The sequence below is a fragment of the Sander vitreus genome, chromosome 4 (assembly GCF_031162955.1).
Source record: "Sander vitreus isolate 19-12246 chromosome 4, sanVit1, whole genome shotgun sequence".
Lineage (NCBI taxonomy): Eukaryota > Metazoa > Chordata > Actinopteri > Perciformes > Percidae > Sander > Sander vitreus.
In genome coordinates this window covers 21,202,961-21,223,505 of record NC_135858.1, presented here as the reverse complement: position 1 = coordinate 21,223,505, position 20,545 = coordinate 21,202,961, and the positions used below count along the sequence as shown (strand labels likewise).

The following is a 20,545-nucleotide window of genomic DNA, read 5'->3' as shown; positions in this document are numbered from 1 at the left end:
TTCCACATGATAGTATGATAGAAGTGTGAATCCAATCTGTATTTACCGTGTGCCTTTTTCCTTGTATTTATCTTTCTCCTTTTGTCCTTCTGTGAAGTCACTTATTTCGCTTTCTCCTTCTATCTCTGAACATCGGCCTGCATAAGATCCCTAGAAGGCCCTGTATATAAAAGGTGAGAAGCTATTTAACACTTTGGGTCATGGCCCTGGCTTGAACTCTATCCCCAAGCAAAAGCTGCTTAGCCTGTGTCACCCATTTTTTTAAATTTATTTCTCTTGGCTACCCTTCATCCTTTCTCCACATGCATTCTCCCTCTAAACACAAACAAAATAGGTTGTGTTGCCTGCTCTCAAATGGGATCAAACCCAACCGCAGTTAAAAGGCTTAGGTTAATCTGATTTTCCACTGAAAGCTAGACCTGAGCCAGGAAGCTGACACTCCATGAACAAGACTGGGTGATAACACAGCACACAACAGGAGACAATGGAACGCTCCTTATTAGCTAAGTAAACCGGGGTTGATCTGCTGTATTAAGAGTGTGACAGTTAAGGCTGTGTGTATACATGTGGGTGGGTGTGTGCATGCAGTTCAATGCATTTCATTGTAGCATGCATCCGTGCAGGGACAAACATGTACAATTGTGTTTATGATATAATTTGTAGTAAGCCGAAAGTGAAAGCAGATTCAGCTGAGACGGACAGACAGGCTGACAGACAGACAAGATGGATGAGATGGATGAGATGGATGCGTTGAGGGTTATGTAGGGAAGGTGCCCAGATGGGAGGTGAGTCCCCACAGCTTTTGGTCCCCAGAACTCTATACACACACACACACACACACACACAGAACACATAAAAAAAATAACAAACACATGACTTGCTGACCTGTTTTCACAGAATGTGTCACATCTTTAAATAATAATGAAAAAAACACCACCACCAACAGAAAACACCACGTTATATGCCTTGTTCCATTAACAGCTTGATTGAACGATTCAGGTATACAATTAATGACTGTTTACCTATAAGTAGCCACAATGAAGTCTTGCTATCAATCAAGTGATACTCATAATGCCTCACGAGTGGATTTTAGCTGATTTGCTATGGCAACATGGAACTAAAAGACCACTCTTCTGTGAAAAGTTTTGAATCTCAATTGATTCAATTGAAAAATAGAAAGTGTTGTGTTCCCTCTAATTAATTCTGCCAGTGTAACAGGTCTATAAAGAAGTTGAGACAGGCTAGATACTGAACATAGCAGCAATAACTCTTCTTACTTCAGATTTTCTTTTCACAGAGGACAGATGAAGTTAGCAAAGGGCCCTGGGCACACAGGCATATGGATAAGGCAAAAGAGGGCAGCTCGCCAGTGTTTGACGTCTATTCCAGGTGAAAGAAAAATTGACTTAATTATGCCTATTTCCAAGAGCTGTTGCCTTGTCCAAGTTTCAAAATTGATTAACAACATTCTGGAGAGCTAAAACTAAATTGAAGCTCATTTTACACACAAACATCTGTTGGCTGATGCTTATACCTCTGGGCTCCTCCTTTGGCAGTTTATTGTACTGAATAAATAAGTGCATCCTGGAAAGCAGTAGACATTCAAGTGTTTTAACATATCAGGCAACAGCCTCTGCTTCAATAGAACCCTCCGATTTGGACCTCTGAATTTATATTGTAAGGTAAGAGAACACCAAAGACAATCTTACAAATGTGGGGAACCTTAATGCTAACTTTACACTTTGACAGTACATTTCATTTTAATGTCTGACTACAAAATTGTCAGTTCCAAGGAGAAACAGACCGCAAAATGTACTATTTCTAGTCGTAGTTTCCATCACAAGCTTTGTCACTACTATATAGTGAAAATTAATATAATTAACAAAATACAACATATCAAAATTAACATACCTACATTCACATAAGAAGATGTGATTTAAAAGGACATTCTTGACTATTTTTAGTTTATTCCAAGCAGCTAGTGAGCATGGCTTGAGCAAGGGTGGAAACATGATGCACAGATGTATCCAATTATTGACAATGTTAGCATCTGTGTGATAGTGTTAATATTAAGCTGTTCTTTCAATGTGCTAGTATGTTGGCTTTATCTTCTGCTTTACCCTTATTTGAGTTTAAAATGCACATTAAATTCTCTTACACCTGGTTTGCATTTGAGACAAAGATCGATTGCACAGACCAGTTTATGTGGACTTCTCACATACACTATATTGTTGGTTATAATTAAATAATTAAGACTATGTGACTCTGTTTTATTAAGTAATAAACAATAACAGATGATAATTATGGACTATGTTAGCCCAGCGTTGTTCACATGCTGCCTCATGACAAACCTAAAAACATGCAGCCTATCTACAGTGTCACTTCTCATATTTATCGCAAAGTCAAACGTATGACAACACAAGGATCTTTGCATGTGTTTGCAGGTGTGTGTGTGTGTGTGTGTGACTGATATTTCAGAAATGGCACGGAGCTCCTTCTGTGCTACAAAGGCAGAATGAGGAGAGGAAAACATGCATCAATTTATCAATGGCAGCATTTCGGAAAGGCTGTGTGACATCATCTTGTTTGCTCCAATTCCCTGGATCTGTGCAAGAGCTAGCTTGAATATAAGATGTGGCCAAATTGCACTGATCGGGCAGTTGCCAAACAACTCGATTACCTCTCAAGAGACCAAAGGGAGTATTGTAAATCAAAATCTCACTTATTGATGAGGAGAAATTCAGAAGCATTAAACTGGCTTCTGTTTGCAAGGCAATTTTTTGGTTCAGTACTGTTTATCCTGTCATTCCCTAAACTTGTACTGGTCTCGCTTCACTGGAAAGGTATATATATATATATATATATATATATATATATAAAATTCATTCATGTGCTTTTCTCATTCATTTCTTTCTACAAGTTGGAAGGCCAACAATATGAAGGCTCTATCCTTGCCATTACTCAGAGACGAAATGCTACAAACACCAGCTCTTGGCACCAGCACAAGCATAGCGACTCCACGGACCCAAAACATTTTCTTCAACTTCGTCTTTCGACAACAACTAGTAGTCTTTTTAAAATATTATTCTGAAAATAACACGGAGGAGAAAATTGTTTCCCCCATGCCCCCAGTGGTTACCCCTGAGGCTGAAAATGAGAATGAGAAAGCTTTGACCCAGGGTCAGGCTAACACATTTTCATTCAATCTTGGCAGCAGACTCCAACAGAGCTCCACACAACCTACACAAAGAGACAAAAAACTGGGATACAAAAATCGCGAAGAAGATATTGTCAGACGTTCCTGTCATGTGAGGGCTCATGGACTGTCATAAATACAGAAAAAAACATAGAGATAGATAGATAGATAGATCGATAGATCGATAGCTAGATAGAGAGATAGAGAGATAGAGAGATAGAGAGATAGAGAAATAGATATGGCAATGAAGCTGAATGTCATATTCTCCTCTATGTACTTTGAAATCCCTTCCTTTGGCTTGTAATTACAGTGTGAAATATTTTGCTGCATTTCTCTCTAATGAGAGCATTAAAAACCTTTTCTTTTACAATACTGGGAACAGCAATGATCTTTTTGCTGGAAGACTAATCATCCCTGTGTGATTAGGAGCTGAAGGTTAATGTGGTCTCTCGCAGATGGGAGAGGGAGCGAGGTGGGAGTGAGGGAGATCAGACCAGACAATGTTCTGGAATGGCGCATGCGGGCGGCGTTGCAGAGGCACAGGGGGGCTATAAGTGGTTAAGAGTCTGTGGATCAAGTGGAGGAGAGGCCTGAGCCTCATTACACATGTAAATGCAACTTCCAGCATGGAGGCCCCATTTTAAAGCTTTGCTTTTTTAATTATTCTTCTGCTCTGCAAATGATAATTGGGTTTAACTCAGCCCAAAGCCTATTGACTGTGTAAGGAGAATAAAACACCCTAATGACTGTGTCCATTTATAATGGTGATCAGTGGAAAGACCTGGATTGAATTTGTCTTTATTTTTCAAAACTCCCACTGTTGGATTGGTGCTAGATAATGATGCAACATTTAATTTTGTCACAGCCAGACGCATAACTATCGGTAAGCAGGGTAAGCGGTGTTTACGGGCCCAGACCAATCAGGGGCCCGCGTGACTGGAAGATATTGATTGACAGCCGGGGCCCCCTATCGCATTTGGCCACTGACCAAGCGAGAGTGAGAACGGGTCAAATTCATTTCCTTGTTTCAGAAACCGTTCTCTTCACGTGTGTGACTCGAACATCTCACATTTACCAACAAAACGTACAACGAAAGACCGTGCAGAACATTTCAGACCGTCCTGCCAACCTGTATACATTTTAACATCAATGTACGCGGTAAGTTTTTTCACTCTAAAGTCACTGAAAGCTGCTGCTGTTTACATCCTGTCTGATCTCTGCAGCGGGCGGGGCTGCTGAGTTCCCCCCGCGACTGACACACACACACACACACACACACACACACACACACACACATGGTGGATGCAGGAAAAACCGGAGATGAGACGTACAGGATGACCTAAATTGAGGACAGCTACACTCGTTTTTTTTTTTATTTGATTCATTCAATAAATTATTACTTTTTGTCTTAAATCCACCAGCCATTTTCATATTCTTGTTGTTACACATCCTGAGCCTTTTTGGTAAAGTTGGTAAAGTTCCTAGGAAATCTCAGCCCAGAGTAATTAATTAATAGTAATAATTATTATTCTCTCCAAAACAAGTTTCCTTTTTTTTTTACTATACAAAAAACTTTTTTTGCAACTTTCACTGTCTTCTGCAACTTCATTGCAACAAACATACAAAAGACATTGCAACTTTTATTGCAAAATCAGGCATTTTGGGACGCAACAATCTAAAAAAAGGCCACGAAATCCTGGAGGGACTGCCCTTGTGTGTTTTTTCATGTGTTATGGTGCGCATTCACCAGTGTTTTTTTGTTGTTGTGGTGAGCGTAGGCTACTCCTGAGTTTATCAGTCATCTCATCTCTTATATGCTGTGTCTCTATGATCCTATCCTGTCCTATTGATGGTAGCCTACTCGTGGACATTGCGCCATCATCACGTGCTGTAGTAGGGGGGCCCGCCTTGATAATCCTGCTTAGGGGCCCGGTGTTGGCTCGTTACGCCACTGTTTGCAGCTATATCACTTGTGTGAAAATAAAATAGAGAACCATCATAAGCACAGTAGCTTTTGTTATAAAGGAAGGAAATAATGAGTGATGATTTTACATGAAGAGCTTGTTAAATGACATGCAGAAATATTTTTGACAGGCCAAATAGTCATACAAACGCTGTATCCATTCAAATGGGATTTTGAAGTCCATTCTACGTTTGTATTTAGTTCAGCAAACAACCAGAGTGCTGGAATAGATATACATACAATATTGAAATCTGTGAAATATTAATCTTTCTGACTTGCATCCAGCATAAAACAAAACCCAGAGAAAATATATATTCTTCGGGAAACAGTTTGTTTCTGACATTCTTTGGCAAACTGTGCCTTTGCCCAAAGCTTGATTCATAAATTGCCTTTCATAAGAAGTGTCTGATAAATCATATTGTGCAATTGAAAACAATCCAAACCATATGTATGGAAATAATGAGGCAGTCATAGAAAGACATGATATGGTATTTTTCTTTCTTGTATCGATGCACTGACACAGATATCACAATGTTAACTTGTGATACTGATGTATAGGTGTATTCTTCCTTTACTCGTGACATCTTTCTTACCTTCTCCACCTATCATCTTAACTTACCTAGTATCTTCAAACCCTTCTGCTTTCTGGTAGTTCTGTCCTTTGCCAGTTTATGGCTTTTACATTTGAATGACAATGCACGTTCATCTTACTGTCTGTATGTTAAAAGTGCTCAGACTCAATGTCAATGTCTCGTTTGTCCCACATCGTTGAAATCCTCTATTTTACTAATCAGTCTTTTCACATATCATTTCACATGCTATGTATTATTGTAAATTAGTCTCTTGCAATACATCACACAGCACAGAATAGCTGTATCGCTTTCATGTTCCGTCATAGTATATGTAACTCCTGCGAAGCAGATAGAAGGAAGGTACTACACATACTACGAAGGTGAACGCTGTCTTTGTTTCTATTCTGCCTGGCTGACCCACTTAAAATAAACCAGCTTTAACAACATGTCTTTTTGGAATAGAGAGCAGGTAAAATTAAGAATATAAATAATTGTTTCTCTGTGTATTTTTACTTTCATGATGTGTGATGCAATGCTTGAATTGATTTAAATGGAGTTATCACACTTCCATATTTTTTAGGGCTGTCAAACGATTACATTTTCTTAATCGTTGAATTTCTATAGTTAATCGCGATTAATCACGTTTTATCACATGATTAAAATTCTATTATTTCGCATTTCAGACCTGTTTTTAAGTACATATTAACAATGGAAAGCAATTCTTACCAATGTATCTTGATTGGGAATCAAATGAATGCAAAGAAAGTGACTTTATGAACTTGATTTTAAGATTTGTATTTGTTTATTATATATTTAATCTAGTCACACATTTGAATCTAGAGTCAATATTAGGGTTGGGTATTGTTTGGTTTGGATACCGGTGTTAAAGCGGTACTTTTAAAACGGTACCGGTGCCTTAACGGTGCCTGAACCGAAAGAAGGGTACTAAACAGTTGGCAACATTAAAGAACGGCTTGTTTATTGCTAAGGCCATATCGTCAAAATGAAATGTATAATAATAATGTAATCACTATAATTATAACTTATTTCACTAGTAAATAGCTTTTGAATAGGGCTGCAGCTATCGATTATTTTAGTAATCGAGTATTCTACCGATTATTCCATCGATTAATCGAGTAATCGGATAAGAAATACTTTTGTTTTATTGAAGAGCAATAATAAACAATAGTTTGGTTAAATTTTCGGAAAAAGCAACATTTTTGTTGCCTACATTGCTTACAATATCATCTCTCAAAAAACTAAACATATGAAGTGCATTTAAGTGCCATATTACAATGTAACATTTTTAAAGAAAACATTTTCTGAAATGACATCAACCTCACACTAAGGCATAGGCCTACATTAGACATACATAAACATTACCTTAAGTTGTGCAACTTAACTTTCAGAACTACAAGTTCCATCCTGAGACTGATCTGTATATAGGCCTATATGTAAATATATGTATATGTAAATATTAATTATATATTTATGTATAATATATAAATCAAAATAGATTGAGCTCTGTTACACTTATGCTAGTAGATCGTTGATTAGCTGTTTCTCCGTGAAGAGAGAGAGTGAGAGAAAATGGTGCGCAACAATCAGCTGTTTCTCCGATGGGATAGTCAACAAGTGAGCTCTTTAGATCAAATTGCGGTCACTGCTACGTATTTTCTTGTCTTTATTTTTGGTAGTTGGTGTGTTTGGTGTAGTTTCATCGTCCATACGACTCTGTGATTTACTTTTGTCGGGTCCTCTTCGTGGAATGGATGAGAAATGTTTTCTGTTGAGATGCTGAAGCATTGATGTTGTGCTATTATTGTGGTAAGCTAGTTCGGTTTTTCAGTAGACACACTGTACAGAGTTCTCCTTTTAATTACGTTTGAACTGATTCCAAACTTTGGACACTTTCTGTCATTTTCTCCAGCCTGTCTCTTCTCCTAGCCCCTCACTATTTACGCTCTGGCATGTGCCGCCCGCAGACTTAGCAGCGTCTGGTATGCGACAATAATAATGATCCGTGTGGAAACACCGTCCGTCAGCAATACAACGTTGGTAACATTGATTTAACGAAGCTTCGAGGCAAATAATTTTGGATCGAAGATTTTTTGTAATCGAATTATTTGAGTTATTCGAGGAATCGTTTCAGCCCTACTGTTGAATGACAAAAACAACCACCAGATGGGAAAAGGGCATTTAACAACAACTTTGAATGCACCACGAGGCTGTGAATTACCAGTTTCATTGAACGCACTGTCTGTGTTTTTCCGACAACGGCAGCTGCATCCCGTTGTTGAATCCTCTACAGTGAAATACAGTCACACTTTACACCGTTTAGCGTTAGCTGTCAGCATTGTAACTGTGTTTAATCCAGCTAATAGCTAGCGGTAGGCTAACGTTAGCTGCTGTCAAGTATAGTGTTAACTAGCGTCACGTGCGGCGATGTTTCTGTTGCCTGTAACGTCTGTTTCAGAGCATCAGAGAGCAGCGCAGACATATCAGTGGCACCAGAATGAGGCACAGAAATCCGCGTTGCTATTCGTGCAACAGCAGGATGTGTTACGAGGAAGTACGGCAAAATAGTAGCCTGTTAGGCACGACGCAAAGCCGAGTGAAGTGAAAATAAATTAATAAATGGCGGCATGCGATTAATGCGATTAAAAATTAATGCATTATGCTCGTCCCTTAATCGCATTGCGATTAACGCGTTAATGCTGACAGCCCTAATATTTTTGTGCTATTACATATATATTGTTTAATTTATGAATTTCTTGTTTAAATTAATTTACTTCTTCCTACAGTACTATTGTGACTAATGTCAATATAATATATATATAATATATATATATATATAATATAATGCAAAATTCAATCACTGATGTTCTAATACAATATACTACCCACGGCTGAGTACACTTCAGCTCACTTCTCATCAATAGCTAGCTTTGAGTTTTGTACATTAATAAATATGGTCTACTGAATATTGTGTGGGCTGTGCACTAGTTTTGGTGCTGTCTTTCAAACTGAATTACCCACAGTGAGTTTCTTTGTGGCATTGAAACGAGAATTTTCTTTCATATGATGTTATTATTAAAATGTATTATTGCTTTGCCACAACACTGTTTTTAAGTGTCCTAACTCCTGCCTTCATTATCATCAACACTAATGAAATGGAGGATCAATCTGTGAAGCTACAATAACTCGATCAGCACAACATTCATTTTTAACTTGTTGCTCCGTAAACATATATCAGGTTTTGTCCATCTCATTAGGACTTTATAAATGCCCAGATTAAATTATTACTGTGAAAATACATATGAAATGATCTGATTGAAATTTTGAATCAGGAAATTTCTTACCTGGCCTGGTTTAGCATCTTCACATACAGAAGCTTCGTATGGTGTGGCCAGTTCAGGAGGATTGTCATTGACATCCAAAATCCGAATACTCACTGCTGAGTGGGACGCCATGGTGTGGTTATCTACAAGAGTGACAGAAAGAAAACTCATCAACGACATCTGTCTAGACACATTTTAATAGCGTAAAAAGCTGTGGCAGATGGGTGTTTGCATGACATTCTGTGACAGCTGCATTTGCAAAAACATTTACAACAAATGACAGTAAGTATAGTGGTTGGATAAAGTAGGGGTACCAGATCCAGTGCAGAATAACAGAGGACGGCAGCTGCTGCTAACATACCTATTTTGACACAAGAGGTTAGTGTAGACAAGGTCTAAGAGTCCGTGGGCAAGACCCTTAATGCTCTTCTTGTAGGGTGACCAGGTGTCCCGCTTTATGCATTTTTATCCCCTGTCCCGCAACCCACATATTGACACGATGTCCCATTCTAGATTTCAAAAGTTTAACCACTACAGGACAGTCACTTTTCTAAAATCTGGCCTTTATTGAAGGGCTGTGCAGAAAGCAGGGAAGGCTGTCAGCACAGAGATGTGTTTGATGTCAATCAAACTAAGCACACGTGGGTCAAGTGCAAGTTAACCTGTCACCGTCTTTGTTACGCTACGCCCAACGGGGAAAATTGCGAGTCACTATAAAGGCACAAGCTATGCAGATTAAGGCGGATGGAAACTGCCACAAAGAAAAGTAAATGCAGCTACAACAAAGACTAGGAAACTATTGATGACTGGGAATACATGACTGCAAGCAGACTATCACATAAGACCATAATAAGTGGGAAACTTTAGCTTCCTTTTAGGCTTACTGTATGTGGGAGTTGGTAAACTTGCATTAAAAAAAAATACATCTGTTAAGTCCTTCACATGCTAAAGGCCTAACATGTAACCTGCATAGTCTATTGTGTGTTACTGAATCAACCAGAGAGCAAATCACAGAGATGTTACGAGCTAAGGGGCAGAATAGAAATGTTTAAATAGACATAGTACATTTTTAGACCCTCAAAGCATTGATAAGGTGTCTTACATTGTCCCACACAAACGTGAAACCACATTTGGTTTGTTGGGATCTGCTCACCCTATCTTCTCGTCTGCCTTCAGTATGAGCAAGAAAAGTCTCAGATGGATGCGATTTACCACAAGATAGCAGAGATTAGTTTTGGCATTGTGGCTAAGTGCTGAAAGGTTTTAATCTAATGTCTCCTCAAATTGCACCCATTACCTAAATAACACTTTATGGCACCAGTGAGTGACATAACAAATGGAACCAGAGATGACATTTTTCTGTCTAGGTCTCTTATAATGACACAACAGTATATAGCTGTTTAATAGCCTGAGTGCAAGAGGCACACCTCAACACAATGATAACGACACAATTGCAATGTAGTGGTGTAATTTTGTTTCTTGTGCCATTTTCAACTAGATAACCCACAAGGAATAACACCACAATGCACAATGCTCAAGACATTTTTCTTAATGGGCCAGAATGTAAATGTGGGAGTGGAGAATATTATATAATTAGTACAATCAAAACCCACTTCAAATTAACTTGACTTCTCCTTGAATCTTAATTCCCATTCGTAATCATATGATAATGTCTGTTGGAGTTTCCATTTTACTCATGAAACACTATGTACAGGTCAGAGCCTGAGGCCCCGAGTGTGTGCGTGTGCGTAAGAGGTGAGTTAGAGAGATTGAGAGGGAGAGAGAGAGAGAGAGAGAGAGAGAGAGAGAGCGCATTATCTCGGTTTTAAATGAGTGATCCGGTGGCTTGAAGTGTTGGTCTGGATATCCTGGTTAATTAGAGTACATAGCTTATGAATAAATCAGTATACACAGCTGTCACCACCGCGTTAATGCACCCTACAAAAAATGTAACAACATGCAGCTACTGAAAATGATCCAATGATGGAAAAACACACAAACATTCTTGCAGTAAAAACAGCTCCAGTGAATTAATTTAAATTGTTGTAATTATGTAAATATATGCAGATAGTTAAGTACAATTAAGTAAACTCACTCTTAAGAGTACCTTCACTTCACTTTGTGAAATAACTGATGCGTATACATGTGGGAACTAAATTAGCACTGGTAGGCAGTGTTGGGTAGTAACGCATTACTTAAACCTCCATCGTGTAATTTTTTGATTTGATTCTTAGCAAAAAAACCTTTGTTCTTTCACAAATGTACGCTCATTCATGTGTAATTGCTTCCACCAACTACTCAAAGTATTCTCGTAAGCGTAGAATGGGAGGGGGAGAAGATTACTCCTGACTCACTGCTGGCAGATTTAAGAGCCTGTTGAAGATAGAGGATTGCGCCTATTTTCGAGGACATGTAACAGAGTCACAAAGGAAGTTAAAAAGAGAATTAAAACGACAACGAGACCAAAATTAATATTGGAGTGGCTTTTCCAAGATGTAAAGAGATCATAAGGAGCAAGGATTTTAAAAGGGACGCCGGCATTGCCTGCTTTCTTCTCGACTGTCTGCCTGTTTGTGTAAATTCAAAGTTTTATAGTTGCTTGACTAACTATAGCATGGTTGTGCATAATGCTAGAACGACGTCTAGGATACTTTTCCTCACGTCAATAATGAAAAATGATTGTCTATCTTGTAACATAAACGTAATCATGTGTCGTGATTTCCTTGGCACACAAGTTGTAACACAGAGTAGCTACAGCTAGAACAGCTGCGTGTAAACGATGGAGATACTAAGAGTTAATTTCGGTTTCATTGACATTGTTTATACTGCTCAGAGAAATATATTAAAAACACAAACCTCCGTTGCTTCTCTCCTACGCTGTAAACATTGCCTTACACTATTGATCTCGTACAATATACAGAATAACGATAGCACTGATACTTTACTAACATTAGCTTGCATATGTTTGGGAACCTGATAGCTGATGTTAGCAATGAAATGGTACCAAAATAACGTAAAACTATTATTACACTGGAAGGAACACTCACGGACAAAGTCGTACTTCTTGGAATAATACGGCTACCATAGGTGTTAAAATGCGCTCGGAATGGGAGGGGCTAGAAAGTAATATTTAGTTGGTTGTCATATACAGTTTCACAGTTTGATGGGAGAAATTCTTACACAATGTAGCTTTAATAATATATTACTGTAAAATATTATTACTTACCACAGTAACGAGTAGTGTAAGGGATTAAAATTTCCAAAACAGTAATTATTTTACAGTTACTAATCAAAGTAACGCTGCCTTACTTAGCATTACCTGTGATTAGTTTTTTGTCCAAGGTAGGCTTTCTTATATAATGATGTGATATAAACTCATCGTAATTTTGGGGACATGGATGACATCCAACATGTCACTGTGAGCAGAGCAGAGCAGCGTCCCTCTCCTCTTTTGCCTTGTGCAGGCAGGCACAGCGATTTACTATGGTTATGTGAATCTGCGTCGCCAGGTCTTTTTCATAATGTAAGCCTACTGTATAGGATACTCAACAAAAAACTTAATAGGCCTATGTAAATGCGCGATAGTCTTGATAACATTCAGTAACAGCCTGAATGTTGTTTGAAGTTATGCAGTTTGGCTGATTGTTGAGGTTAGCATTTGGAATTTAAGTGGATAGACTGTTATTATTACTAGTAACTAACTATTGCTATTTAGTGAAAGTCTCACAAACTCACTGTGAGTCTACTAAATCCAACTGAAGGCTACCTTTGTAAAAATATTTGTTGACTTTGCACCAAAAGTTTCTATGCAGTGTTTGCTACAATTTTAACCTTGGGAAGTCTGTGCTAAATGCCCAAACAGACAAAAAGAGTTCATACAACAAGCCCTCATACAAAAAAGGAAACTACTCGGTTAAGTTTAGGGAAATCTTATGGTTAAAGTAAGCGTTCACAAACGCTGCCTGTTGGTAGACCTCACAATACCTCTGTTTTTGCCACAGTAAATATGCCAATATGTATTGCAATAAACAACTTACACTCTTCTGGAAATAACTTGCATACTCCTAATTGTCACTTGATCTTCTACTGGCCCTGAAGACTGGACTAAGGTCTTTAATAAATACCCTAAACTTCCCTCTACAAAGTCAGTCTTTTATTCCTTTGGGTCTCAATATTTACTTCACCTCTAATTGATGTCTACACAGAAATTATTGTTCCATAAAGAGGACATTACGGATTAAAGGGTGACATGTTTGGAGGCGTGTTTGCTTTAATTGATAAATCTCCTCCACACTCAGCCATGGTAATTGCTGCTTTCTTGCCCCACCTCAGCTCCACCCAGTTTCCTCTGTGTTGCCCACATTTGTTTTTTCTTGCTCCAGCAACCTTATCACAAGATGATGTCAAGGGTAAACATCAGGATTTAAAAAGTAAGAAACCTGCGGGTGAACTCAGAGGCACAGTGTGTCTATGGGCCACAAGTCGGATAGAAGAAAAAGACAAGAAAGGTTAACCAGAGACAGCCAGATAACCTATAATCAACTGACTTTTGCGGGCAAATTCTCAAGATCTCTCTCTCTCTATCTCACCACACAGTTCTGCCCAACAGTGGCACAGGAGCTAATGAGAATGCTGGTCTCAACTAATAGCATAATCCACACATCAATGCAGGGCCTTAATTGACTGTGCATTTATGTTCTTGCTGCTCTGGCAAAAAGCAGAGAGCTCCACCAGTGCTAGATATCTCCTTCTAATTTCGTCTTCACATTATGCTGCTGTCCCTGCTGTGCCAGAATGAAAACCAGCAATCATCAGATGTTACACATTTTACATTTCAATTCCCAGAATTGAAAACAGATGAAACAATATGAGAATGCCCCGCCTCTACCCACCCCAAACTCCCTCCATGGGAAAAGAGAGTTATTCAGTGAGACAGGTTCATTCATCTGGACCAAGTAGCGCCGTTCTAAATCTGTCTTCAGATACAGCAGAACAATAAAAGGATTTCAACAGATTATTGGCATGCTCTGCATCTGCGCGCCACTCACCAGCTGTTGCAAATCTTTCAGAACGACTGTATAGTAGATCGCTCTAGCACTGCATTATACTGACATAACTACAGGGAAGACAGATAGAGGATATGAGAATGTGTGTGCATGTCTTTGCATGCATGTACGTGCTTCTATGTGTGTGGGTGTGTGCCTTTCAGGAGTCTCATGCTCTTTCTGACCAAATGGCTCATCTTTTTTTGCTGGAGGAAACAGTTTGGTTTAAAATGTCACTTTTGTCAGGAGGGGAAATTGAGGATACAAATGTACTCAACAGTGTCTGCTTCTGGTCTCTTTACTGAGCCAGAGGCCCTGCCACGTAGGCACAGACACTACAAAGTATTATGGTCATTTTTCTTCAGTTGCACTGTGCCAATATTACACAGATTCACCAGTGTACAACCAAAATCTATTTAAAACAGTTTGATTTATGTGTTTGACAGCTGCAAATGCTTTGTAAGTAAAAAAAAACAAAAAAAACACATTTCAGTACCCTCTGAATACAATAAATAATTGAACAAAAAATATATATATTTGTATAAATATATATATATATATATATATATAAAATATATTTACATGTATTAGCCACATTATATGGTACACACAGAAAGGAAAAATAAACACAATTACCCTTTATCAAAGAAAGTTTGACGAAAAACCGAACAAATTTCAGGTGCTGATCCCCGTATACAGTAACAGTCACTCATTCCCATTACAATCTTCAGCCAACAAATATGGAAAATAATTTTCACTACTATCAAGATTAAACAGATTTAGCAACTAGGAATACACACGTCTGATACACCAGGGATAATCAAAACATACTTCTAAATGCATAGGTTTTCTCTGTGCTGTGCCGGCTGCTTTGCATTCATTTCCATGACAAAAAAAACGCTGAAGGACAAAATTAATGCAAACAACAATCTCGCTACACCTACAGTATGACACCAAACTAATAGATAAAATCCCAATTGGACTTTACATCTAAACACTAACTGAGACATGCTCTCTGAAAACGATTTATGAAAAATTATAAACACACTAACTGATGTTTCATGAATATCATATCAACCATAAAGATGATTGCATGAAAACATAATTTTACCAGCAACGGCATTAGTTTTTTATGAGGAAAATTAATGTTTCAATCAAACCTGATCCAGATTCATAATCCTCGGGGAGCTTTGTTGTGGTCCAACAATGACACAAGACTAAAGCTCCATTGTTTAATTATTTGAGTTGATTCTTAGCAAAAACCCCTTTGTTCTTTCACAAATATGTGCTCATTCATGTGTAATTACTTTCACCAACTAATCAAAATATTCTCGTACGCGTAAAATCTGCCATTCAGAGTACATAGGAGCGACTCACGCGAATGACGGCCGCCATGTTGCGTCTCCATCTTTAAAATACATTAGCCAAAGTGGGACATACCTCTGTATTTTGCGCTTTTCACTCAGTGGCACTGACTGTGACGAACGCCAGGGAGGGAGGGGGAGAAGATTACTTGCTACTGCTGGCAGATTTGAAAGCCTGTTGTAGATGGAGGGATTTTGCGCCTATTCTCGAGGACATGTAACTGAGTCGCCAAGGAAATTAAAAAGAGAATTAAAACGACAACGCGACAGGCAAAGCAACAAGACCAAAGTTAATATTGGAGTGGCTTTTCCAAGATGGAAAGAGATCATAAGGAGCAAGGATTTTAAAAGGGACGCCGACGTTGCCTGCTTTCTTCTCGACAGGTAATTCTGCCTGTTTGTGTAAATTCAAAGTTTTATAGTTGCTTGACTAACTATAGCATGGTTGTGCATAACGCTAGAACGACGTCTAGGATACTTTTCCTCGCGTCAATAATGAAAAATGATTGTCTAGCTTGTAACATAAACGTAATCATGTGTCGTGATTTCCCTGGCACACAACTCACATAATGGAGTTGTAACACAGAGTAGCTACAGCTAGAACAGCTGCGTGTAAATGATGGAGATACTAAGAGCTAATTTCGGTTTCATTGACATTGTTCAAACTGCTTAGAGAAATATATTAAAAACACAAACTGTTGCTACTCTCCTACGCTGTAAACATTGCCTTACACTATTAATCTCGTACAATATACAGAATAATGAGTAGTACTGATACTTTACTAACATTAGCTTGCATATGTTTGGGAACCTAATAGCTGATGTTAGCAATGAAATGGTACAAAAATAACGTAAAACTATTATTACACTGGAAGGAACACTCACGGACAAAGTCGTCGCTAATTTCGGGTTTGGCCACCGTAGGAGTTTAAACTCGTAAGTAATATTCAGTTGGTTGTCATATACAATTTCACCGCTAGATGGGATAAATTCTTACAAAATGTAGCTTTAAGTTTTGTGTCAATGATGGACATTTAGAGTCATCATAAAAACCTGATCACTTGAATGAACTTGTTACAAGGACAGCTAGAGTACATTTGGAAAGTTTTGACCATTCTGGTAACACAATTGTTAATCTCATCATTCTCCTTCTGAGTCTCTATTTTTTACTTGACTGATGTCAAGAAGACACATTTCACAATGTAACACTATAGACATTACAAGGTTCGGACCTTTGCTGGAAGGATATTTTATTAACTGGACCGCTTTAAATGTTAAATCAATACCCTGCATTAGAGGTCTGATCCTGGGGAGAAAGTCCCCAAACTACCTTAAAAATCACGCAGTTAAGAACGTAAATGCATTAAATAAATACAATACCAACATACATACAAGTTATTTCTTTTTTTGTGTAAAAGACGTGTCAGTTTTCCCTGGCCTGTTATACGGTTCAACTGCAGATAAAGTAAGCTGGGTGTCAGTGTCACAGTTATTTCTTACTATTTCTTACTCTATATTATTAATTTCTCACCGTATTGCTTTCATTTTCATGAAGTTCTTTTATATAACACATATTTTATGCATACAAACAATAATCTGTATCATTGTTTTACAAAAGCCTTCAGCATAATATTTCCATGACCTTATGATATGATAATAATCATTAAAAGTATGCTCTGTGTGGGAAGCACATTCCCTCATACACATTAAATATGATAAGAACAGCAGATTTCAGGCGCATTAAACTGCTTCAGCTTCCATAATCACCGCTCCTCCTGGTGTATAGATAAACCATTGCAACTGATTTCCACACATATGGGGCATCTAGGGGCATTACCAGTTGGCCCCGGGAGGGTCCCAGCAGAAATGCAGCATGGTCAATGAAGGGGACCAGGCAGAAATTGTAGTTGACATGACTAGGTTCACATGCTAGCTAGATTCCAACTATTGCTAACTAATGAACTAACTACGAACAATGTCAAACAATAAAATACACACACACACACACACACACACACACACACACACACACACACACACACACACACACACACACACACACACACACACAAATAGAGTAGAATTGAATTGAATTTAAGTGAATTGGTCAATTCCATTAATTCATATTATCTGCATTTTAAGATATGTAATCCAAATTGATCCTTACATTTGTTTTACCTTATTGGCAATTTTAGCATATTTTTCATGGTGGACAAAATATTAATTACAATTGTAAGACATGTTTTTGTAACATCATCTTATTTAAATGAGTAAATCAGCATGTCACCTTTAGCTAATAACAATAATCTTGAAGGTCTTACACTGCGACACACTGGAAAGTAGCACAATTTCACCAATCAAAGTTTCTTAACAATCAAATATGCAATGGTAATCAGTGCAATAATGCAATTATGAATATGCTGCACTCCAGTGGTGAATGCATCAACTCTCATCAAAAACACTGAGTGGAGTTTGAATCATGAATGCACACGTGAAAAAGTAACCAAACAAAAAGTTCACTTGATGTTTATCCCAGTGAAGACTGGTACTCTTTAAAGCACATCAATACACAACAAACAACATTTACATAACCTTGATGGCCGTGTCTATGTAATCATTCCTCTTTACAATATTCAGAGACTAATACAATGCAAGGGAGAAACTCTGTGGCCTTGAACGCAAGACTTTTCCCACAAGCACTCTATATACTATGGATGACAACTAATTGACATATAAATGTCAACCTACCAAATGTAGAAAAACAAAACACAACCTTCTCCTCCTCTACAACAACACTGACAGTAAGGACATGTAAGTAATTCTATAACAAGACAAACTAGCAGTAGACATCACCCAGATCACAGCCTCTGGTCCCTGATTACACATCATTATGTCTCCCTATCCTTGTTGACAGATGTGCTTTGAACTCCAATAGTATCTAATTCATCCAAGCAGAGCACTTTAAACACTCTGTGGTGCATTCAAAAAACTTGCTTTACCAAATATCATCTCATTTTGACTCCCAGTTTAATGAGAACCACGTATTTTACTCCGCAAATAGGATCCCCCCTCCCCCCCTTTAGATCCATTTTCTTTTACATTTTATAATTGTGATGAAAAGTGACACTTACCTCCCTTCACAATGTTGCAACAAGTATGTGACTCATTTGGAGTCAAAACAGTGTGCAATTCTTTGCCAGACAGCAGGTGAGAAAAAGTTATGCTGTAGAAAATGTCTCTAATAGTGCAAGAGATAAAGACTTTCTAGCTACTTTGGTATATTTCCTCAGGGTGATGCTCTTTTTCTCCCCACCTACCTGTCTGGGCAAAAAAGCAGCTTTGCAAGGTGATATCATACTTGCTATCAGTTCTCGAAAATTATATGTCACTCTAACTTACCCTGATATGTTTTTATGGAGAACACTGTCAAGAAGTAAGAGTACCCCGGCTAGCGACAGTGCAGTTAAAATACTCCTCCTGTACTCAGGGAGTTCTACTATCTCTGGATGGGAGACAAGTCATATACAGAACAGAGGTTGTTTCCTCTTTAACAGTGACAATTGTCTGCAGGAACAGATGCACTTAGTAACATTAGTAACAGATGCTTGTGGATGCTACTTTTAATTGGATGAATTTGAAGACATGCTGTGTGTGCATGTGTTTATATTTGTGTTTGATTGGTTGGGTGTCATCAACATGCATTCTACTCATGCTTCTTTACTTAGTGCACAGACACGTGTGGTAATTGACATTTAGTGTATTTCTTGCAGTTTAGTAGCTGGGGTTAATCCTCGGGCACAAACTCCTAGCATTGTCAGAAAGCTGTTGTCACTTGTCCAATAGGGATTTAGTAGAAATGCAATAGTTCATAGGCCAGTAATGGACTTGGGAAATAATTAGGGGTTGCGCCACAAAACTCTAGTTTTAACAATGTCTTCAGACAGATTGACCTTGTGGCTCTCCAGCCTTAATGAGCAGAGGGACCCAAGAAAAAAAGGACAAAATCATTATGGAGAAAATGAAGTCCTCTCTCAACATACTCTCTCTAGCTGCTTCACAAGTCCCATCCCCCTTCTATTTCCATCTCTCTTGTGGCCGTTTTTGCTTTCTATGTCTCCTTTTTTAACTTTCTGTCTCCTGCCTGTGTGTCTACACCTGAGCTAACTGGTGATAAAGAAACATTCTGGATGGGAATTCTGATGCCGTTGACCACTGACTCCATCTGTCTGGATGTTTCCTTGGAAGGCAATGTGAGAGGCTTTATCTATCAAGTGCAGGCATGTGTTTATGTCTGATATTGGGAGGGTAAGGGCTGCTTTAAATGTTCAATTAACATTAAAATGTGCTTATGACATAATGCCAAGCACAAAGAAGCAGAGCACAAAAGCGCCCAAATTGCTCAGGGAATTGCAGCTCGTAAAAAAGACTCTGAAAGTCTAATTTTGTTTTAAGGTTTGTGCTTGGTGAGACTGCTTACTGTTCAGTTTAGGCTGTATTGATTATTGGAATAATCACTGTCTGAGGCTATATGAGAGAGGAACAAATATGAAGACATTTTCAAATCAGCTTTGTTTATGTGCATTGTTTCCTTCCTCGTTCTGTGTGTGATGGTGGATAGCAGTTAGATGCGGAATGCAATCTCCTCTGCTTTCACTGCAATCCCAGAATCACTTCATCTGTATGAGATTGAAAAAGTGGGGGAATACCAGACCTCCTCCTTTCTCAAGTTTACTTCTAATGGTACAGTAATAACTTCCCAGCTCCCCCAAGTTATTACATTCTTCATTTTCTTTGCTATGACAAAAGGACCCAATGAGATGAAAAAATGTAAGCTCTTCCTTCATTTTCAGCAATGTTTGTCAGCTCTAAGACAAACGATAAAATTACTGTATTTTACACCTGGGACCAAAAAGATGATGCTGATGGCTACCACTGAGGACTATGATTTCCTTGATGGGTTGGCAGATTATACGAAAACCAGCTAATTGTGGGTTTCCAACTGAAGAGCTGTTATGTATGAGGCTGAACAATATACAATGAGGATATTTGTGACCTAAAAGTAAT

The 20,545-nt window shown here is 38.3% G+C and overlaps 1 protein-coding gene across 1 annotated transcript in view; it reads right to left on the bottom strand.

The window, feature by feature from the left end:
• The window catches only part of cdh22 (cadherin 22), a 97,701-nt gene that overhangs the window by 23,950 nt on the left and 53,206 nt on the right, over positions 1 to 20,545 (bottom strand). The window contains exon 8 of the mRNA XM_078248983.1: positions 9,094 to 9,215. Within this exon, the coding sequence (XP_078105109.1) occupies positions 9,094 to 9,215 (122 nt within the window). The remainder of the gene's footprint in view (positions 1 to 9,093; positions 9,216 to 20,545) is intronic.